The sequence below is a fragment of the Amaranthus tricolor genome, chromosome 13, assembly GCF_026212465.1.
Source record: "Amaranthus tricolor cultivar Red isolate AtriRed21 chromosome 13, ASM2621246v1, whole genome shotgun sequence".
Taxonomy (NCBI): domain Eukaryota; kingdom Viridiplantae; phylum Streptophyta; class Magnoliopsida; order Caryophyllales; family Amaranthaceae; genus Amaranthus; species Amaranthus tricolor.
Genome location: NC_080059.1, coordinates 20,143,256 through 20,151,155, shown reverse-complemented (window position 1 = coordinate 20,151,155; position 7,900 = coordinate 20,143,256). Strand labels below are relative to the sequence as shown.

At 35.6% G+C, this 7,900-nt stretch overlaps 2 protein-coding genes across 2 annotated transcripts in view; one reads left to right on the top strand and one right to left on the bottom strand.

The window, feature by feature from the left end:
- The window catches only part of LOC130798907 (cytokinin dehydrogenase 1-like), a 10,302-nt gene extending 10,093 nt beyond the window's left edge, over positions 1–209 (top strand). Inside the window, exon 6 of the mRNA XM_057662001.1 lies at positions 1–209. This exon is cut by the window's left edge and continues 116 nt beyond it. Coding sequence (XP_057517984.1) covers positions 1–209 — 209 coding nt within the window.
- A 652-nt stretch (positions 210–861) lies between these two features.
- Positions 862–7,900, bottom strand: LOC130798991 (zinc finger CCCH domain-containing protein 6). Its single transcript, XM_057662088.1, has 4 exons — positions 7,517–7,900; positions 2,529–2,741; positions 2,264–2,388; positions 862–2,174 (listed from the first exon to the last, which is right to left on the bottom strand). Exons 1-4 carry the CDS (start codon positions 7,574–7,576, stop codon positions 1,229–1,231), a joined length of 1,344 nt encoding a protein of 447 aa, XP_057518071.1. The 5' UTR covers positions 7,577–7,900; the 3' UTR covers positions 862–1,228.

Here is a 7,900-nt window from a genome sequence, read left to right as displayed (position 1 = left end):
CAGTAAATCAAAGAATACTTGAATTTACTGAGAAAGCAGAGCTTGGAGTAAAGCAATATCTGCCATTTCATGAAACACAAGATGCATGGAGAGCTCATTTTGGGAAGAGATGGAAACTTTTTGCACAAAGGAAATTGGCTTATGATCCTCTCTCTATTCTTGCACCAAAACAAAGAATCTTTCCAAGAGGACAACCCATATTATTGTGAATATCTTTCTTTAGGTTCGAGAATCTTACACGTGCTTTGAACCACCTCTTCTACAAGTTATAGCTAATTATATAATGTGGTGCTGAGTGCATTTCAATATTTACCCGCATCATATGATTTTGACATGAGACTTTGATGTGTTTATGATTTTACCTATTTAGTATGATATTGTACAAATACACAATATATTATATATAAAATATATACTATTTTTTATTTCTTTTTACTTACCATCCACTTTCATTGTACACGGTTCAAAAAGAGAATATGAGCAGAAAGAACATAAGCTAGAAAAAGATTCTAAATTATCATGGTTCTTGTATTCATTGTGCGCGTCTAAATGAGGAATTGCAAGTATAAAGATACAAACTATAGTATATGAAGTGTTTATTTCTAGTTTGTAATTGTCGCTACAAGTCTGTTTTTAACACTATTTTAACGGACAATTTTAATCTTTGGTATCTTTGATTTCATACGATAAATAATTCTAAAAAGTCAGTATTATGAAAATATGCATTAAGACGAATCAAATATAATTCTTTTTGACTATGTTTTACATTATATATAGAGAAGTTTATGCCAGCTAAGATCAGTTAATGAACAACAATTACTACTGATTGAAGCAACTACTAAAAAAACAAGAGAAAATATAATATAACCGGCAACTATGTACTTATATTCAAGGTGAATTGTTCCATATAGAAAAGTTATATGCATCGAATTATACCTCTCATGAACTATTTATTTCAACCTTCAAATTCGGTCAGTTAGCGCCTAGAAATCAAACAAATATAATCAGCCGAATCAAAATAATATTTGAGCCAAAATGAGGTTGAAAACTCTCGTACCAATTAGTACACTTGGTATACATTGCCAGAACACAATGAAGCTATCTGAAAGGTAACAGATTTTCCACCATTTGGCTCTTCGGAAAACTGAGTTTTCGCTACACTTGCCCGACAATCACAATTTTGAGGAGAGGCAAGCAAGAATATGGGCCAAACATTCTCGAAAATGATTCATGATTGAGATCCTCTAAACTCTTTATCCTCCTTCATTCTCTTTGCACTCTGCATTTCTGAGATATTACTAACCCGTTTTTGGCCCGACATGTCATGTTGATAAATACATTTCACTCCATTTCGACAACCCTTTGGAGTATTGAAATAAATACAAGGCTTCATGATTTTAGGTTTTGCATCCCTCGGTTTTGAGTTATCTACAACATCTTGATCTATACCTTGGTGATGATGGATGGGATGGATTGGAAATGGAGGTGGGAGTTGAGGCTCAACTTGCTTTTCTCCTCCATGTTGCTGAATCAAATTCTTGTAGTAGTTGAGGTCCTTCACATGAGAAGCCGGAGCCGATACAGGGGACACTTGAGGGACGACTCCAGAAACGGGCGAGACTAATGACTGATGGGTCATTGGAACTGTTCCATTTGCATATGGGTATAAATACCCATTTGACATCATAGCTGACGATGATGATCCTTTTTCCATGTTAAGTTGAGCAACCGGAGAAAATGATTGCGGCTTAGTGATAGGCTGTGGGCGCTCCATTGGCATTGGTAAAATCGATTGAGACAGAGAGCCGGAATCTTGATGTCGAACTAATTGTTCGAGGATAGTCGGATTATTGAAAATTTTTAGAAGTAATTCATGGTCGATCAACTCATGACTCTTCGCAACAGCAGTGAGAGCAGCTTTCAATGCATCTTCCTGACTGAGACTCGGTAATACAGCGGGCAATATCCCGTTGCTAAAATTTGTCGTAACACCTTGAGATAAAGAAACTTCCCCTTGCGACACCAACGAATTCGTGCTAGTGGTGGCACTTGCTGAAGCAGCAAAATCCGAAGGATCCTCTGACAGGTCTTCTTCCTCGATGGGAGTAATGGGAACTATAGGCACCGTTTTGTCGTCCTGAACAGCACACTTGATGTCTGATGCAACAGCGGGGCTGCGAATAAAAAAGAGCGATATATATCAGCACGAATACACAATCCAAGACAAAGAGGTATACGTTGGTTTTAGGTATATAAATCAAACTTCGGAGGAATTGCTGATTGTCGTGGATAATATGCTTCAAGCACTCGCAACTCTCGTTGATCTTGGATTTCTATCTCATTACTTTCTTGGCCGCTGACAACTTGCCACTCAACATCCAATATAAACTGCATAGCAAGAGATGCCAGAACTTAAAAAGAGGCCAGACAGCTGATCGTTCGTCACAACAAAATATAAACAGGAAAGCCGTCAAACTAGGAGATGCAAGACGATATAATAGAGCAATGAAACGATAACAGCCACTCACTTTTGGAGGGGCCCGCCATTTGATAACAGGAATCTGCGCTAACCTGTTCTTCAATTGATTTGCAGGACTAAAACCTTCAAATCCTGGTGGGAGATTGTCTTCTGCGACTAATCCATTCACAGGCGAACCAGATAGACTTTTCTTTGCTTCGAGGTGATCTTGACCACCTAAACCAACTTGAGATGGAGGTTCTTCTGAAAGAAAGAGCCTAACCTGTTCAAGCCATCAAAACCGCATAATTCATACTTGGGAATTGGGAATCCTCACAAAATCCAAGACAATTCGGCAAGGAAATATAGGTGTAGACATGGAAACAGTATTTTGAGATGGGGGAGGGGGGACTTCATATGATTCACAAAACTGATCAATCTTAAAAGCTTTTACATTCCCTCATGTTATCATAACTCAAAGTTAAAACACCACGTGATTTAATCAGAACAAAGAAACCTACAGGAATATCCACGACTTCTACACTATGATATAATAATGTACAGATATAACAGAAGGGACTTCATATCAAGTTCAATCTGATGCTTATTTAGAAAGCGAGTGAATACAAAAATGATTAATGAAAGAAGCTTTAACAGTCTCTATAATCATAACTCACAAGGTTAAATGTCATTGGACTTTATAATCAAAATAAAGACACCTAAATGAATATCAACATCTTCCAGAATATTCCCAACAAATTATTCCCAACAATTAATTTGTAAAGCTAGGTGAGCCCTTCTAATGACAATCAAATGTGGCCAATTACTTTCACAGCATGCAAGCAGGTAACTACTGCTCACACATCAGCACATAACCATAAACTACTTCAGAACACATATCTACTTCAATCAGCCCTGAATGAGCTCGGTAAGTATTAATGTAGCCGTAAATAAAGCATAGAAGAGAGAGGAGAGAAGAGAAATGGAATGCAATGCCCCCATCATAAAGCCAAACACGAATAATCCCCTTGTATGGGAAAGAAATAATTTACCCATTGAAATTTAGCCCCTGGTTAAGTAAATTCCAGGCATGTAGAATACGTATAGCAATTCTAAACATTACAGCAATAGACCGGAACTGTGAGGCATTCCTGTATAATTGATATGACAGATTGCATAAAAAGTGGAGCAAGATATACATTACTTACTCTATCCCTTTGAGTTTTTTCTATTGCTATATAGGAAAGGCCGGATACAACATTTCTCTTCATCTCTCTCTACTCACTAAATTCTCTAATTCTCCCCATCCATTCCGTAAAAAAGAACTTGCCTCATATAAGGAGAATTAAAGAGGGAGAGAGAGTATGTTAAATATGCTAAGTAGAGCTTAACGATGTGGGCCAATCAAGAGCCTGACTCCAAATAACCAAACTAAGAACGGAACAGAAATACACAGTATAAGTATTAGGATTCGTTCATCCCAGTGCAGGCACAATCACTTACAGAAGATACCTGATATACTTTTAAGTTAAGTGTCTATACTTCAAAGCCAAAAATATCACGGCACAACTGAAATCCTTTTAAAAGCACACAGTAATCAATATCCTCAGAAAAAACACCCTAAAGACAACATGCTACTTCGCACATAATGCAAATAACATAACATCATCTCACTACAAATATGCACACCAAGAGCTACCTAAAACTAAGATAGCAATTAGCAAACTTAGACACTAATTGCATAGAAGCATTCTTAAGTGACGATCATATATCCAGATGACCAATTGAGTACATCAGGAAATACAGCACAATATACCGTGGAATTATCATGGATATAAGCAGCTATATTATTAGTATGCTAAGATCAGAAAAGCATATACCAGGCTAAAAGGAAACAAATCCTTACCAATCCCCCAGAAATAATATTTACACAAGACCATTAGAATTCATACCTGAATATAGAATAACTAAAATAGATGTCAGTTTAACAAAGTGAAGGCCTTCATTACAGATTTATGACCTAGACAATTGACATCATGAACCATTATCAAGTTTTAAAAATTAAGTCAGCCTGAGTGAATGTAAAGGGAGATCAATATCCAATGGTGTTGGTCAACCAAACGGCAAAATTAGCCAGGAAGAACCCTCAAAAAAGATGTAGCAGGCACCCAATATAATTAAAAGGCAAGCGAAGAAAGAAAAATGCAACATTCTAACACCCCATTGCCACTAAGTGGCTCCAAGCTCCAGCTTAGGTGGGATAAGGGGGTCGAATATATGTACACAACTTACCCTTGTAATATAAAAAGCGAGAGAAACAAGGAATCAAAGGGCAATGTATGGTCGTAGTTGAATAGTTTTCGCTGAATGAAGCTATTGACCTACCACTAACCATATTGATCTATTGAGAACATTCGAAAAATACAATACAGAGTAGTGATCCTACTAAAAAGGAAAAAAGGGAAATGAGATTGAGGTGGCACTGATAGCCTGTTTGATTAGTGACACTAAATGGTGGTAATGAGAATGTTTTATAGTGTAAAATTTCATTAAAAATTCTATGTCATTCTCATGGTGATGAAACTTTGATCACAAAAAACTTTTTTAGTTTACAAATTTCCATTACCACCTAATACCACATCTCTCAATGGTAATGCATTGGAATGAATTTTATGAAGAAATGAGATGATTGAAGTTGGACAAGCATGGTCATCATGGTCATCAAGGTAGCCAAGAGATTTTTCAACAAAAATTACATTAGTTTTCATTCCCATTAACACCGTTTATTACCATCTGCCAAATGGGCAGTGAAATCTTTTTGTGGCTCAAATTACCAATCAAACGTTGTTCAGTTCAGCAATTGTTTCAGAAAACTTGTGTTGTATCAACTTCTATTTGCTAAAGGAGGTTTAAAAGGGGGATAAAGTTCAGATCAAAAAGTCTGCTTTGCAAGTGAATTGTGGTGAAATTTATTTTTACAGCATATATTAGTGAACAAAAATTTAGTAAAATCACATAAATGAAGAGAAGTAAAGAAACAGGGTTGTATCCTCCACAAGGCTTGACAAAGAGAAATGGAAAGGAAAGCAATATCATTTTGAGAGAAGGAAACAAACAAAAGCTACAGATTTTACGAAGTATAAACAACCCTCCTATTAGCTATACCCAATCATTCAATTCATAGCTGCCAACCAAAGAATTTCAACATTATAGATCAATCATTCATCTATTTTGCATACCAATTCACTCTAACCGCACATGCTACTGACCAGAGAAGAAAGGACAAAAGAAAGCGAGCAACTAATCCTCAAGAAAATCCTCGTATAGTTTGCTCCATTATGTGTTCTAAATATATAAGAACCACAGTTCTAATGTATAAAACAAAAAGAAAGCTACAAGTCTATGTAACATCAAGATGCCCAAATAATAGTGTAAAAATACGGTTTCAGTCACGGTTGCGGAAAGGATTTTATGGATGATTTTGGTCGCGGTAAACTCAAAATCCCTAACGATACAGTCGCAATACAGTGATGCAGCCTTGTTTTTGCACTATGGCCCAAATACTGGTAGCAAAAAGCTTCACATTGAATGAAAAATCTCAATTTTTCTCATATGGAAACCAAAATACTTACTAGAAAGATAGAAAAATGAGCAAGCTTTAGATCCTAACAGCATTTCATAAATCACTAAAGTAATAAATGCTCATATATAAGCACAACAGTAGCCAACAGATTGCATCTGAACTTGAGTTCCTCCATTATAAGTTAGAAAATAGAGATATACTGGCCATCAACACTGCTAATACAAACCTAAAAAACTACTAATAGTATACTCCATACATGAACTCCACTAAATATGACCATCATTCATATCCTTACACCAATAAACTGCTATATACACAGCTAAAACCATCTCCTAGAATGTAAAAAGATAGGTAATGAGTAATGACTATCTGTAAAAGGAAGGTTAGTTGAACCATAACCTTCATCAACCTATACCCTGAATATACCCAAGAAATCCCTATACAGGCACAAACACTATGATATATGCCTTGTCACCATCTATCATCACGACGACGAATCTTCATAAACTCATTCAGCAAAGAAACTACCTTTTTAACCAAAGGAGGAGCAAACTAGTTCAAAGAGACGGACATCATCCACATATACAATAAAACATCAGTTCACTACTACAAATCATCACTTGTGCCACAGTTGTAGTTGTGGCACAAGTAAGAATTTCCCGTGGCTGCGTTGCCCAACCAGGGGAATTCAAGCTAGAGACTTGTGACACAAGTGAACATGGGTAGATTGTTGCCAGTAGAAAATCATGGTTGCGGCATAAACATTTTATTACCACGGGATAATTATATTATTCTGCCACAGGCATAACCCCGCTAATCACAACAATTAAAGACACTTTCACATTTCTTGCACATATAAAGTACGTCTCCTGTTGTAGCAAGCATAGCAAAGTATAACTCCATATAATCTAATGGCAGTCATTTCAGTAAAAAGCTTCTTGACTTGGTAATTAAAACTAAAACCAGCAGTTAACATAAAATTAATCGGGTTTTATATTTGAGAAAATTAAACTTGCTACATTAATTTAACAATTCAAAGATTAAATAAGATTGAATCTTTTAACTCTTAATTGAAGAAAATGAAACCCAGAAATTTATTTGTTTATATAGTAGTATTTCAGATGATCCCAATTTGCATGCAGAGTGATAAATTATGTATTGTGTTTCCCCAAATTTCTTAGATCTCAAAACCACTCCCTTTGATATCAAATTAATTTGGTGTTTCTGTTTAATGTCGTTTTTGAATTCCATGTACTCAAATCAATCAACAGACCAATCCCTTTAATATCAAAATAATTGGTTTTTTCTGTTTCATCTCGTTCTTAAATTCCATATACTCATTTTAACAAAACTACTTTCTTAATTACCAAATTAATTGGGGTTTTGTGTTTGATTTCATTTTGAGTTCAAACTACTAAAATTAACAAAGTTCAAATAAAAAAATTACAGTTTAATTCATTTTCTTGGCAAAATACCTGACAAAGATTTCCATCAGAAGCCCAAGAAATCCTTTTTGATTTCAGCAATCCTTGCATAGTAATCAGTTCTAAATTGTATAGAAGGTGTCAACTTTTATCAAAATTTTGTTCTTCGGGAAAAATTTAACAGATCGAATCGATTCAGATTCACGGAAAACCTAGCATACTGATAACAAGATAACAAAAAAAAAAGGTTAAAATCTAGCAGTCGAGAAGGGAAATCCAAAAGAGAGGAGAAGAAGGTGGATAAAAGAGATTCCAGGAACCCTAATTCCTTTCTAGAGCCTATTTAGTCACTTCACCTCCCTTCTCATTCTTTTTAAGTTGAATAAGTTTGTAAATTGAAAATTTTCCCAACCCATGGCTATGGTTTGACAAGAC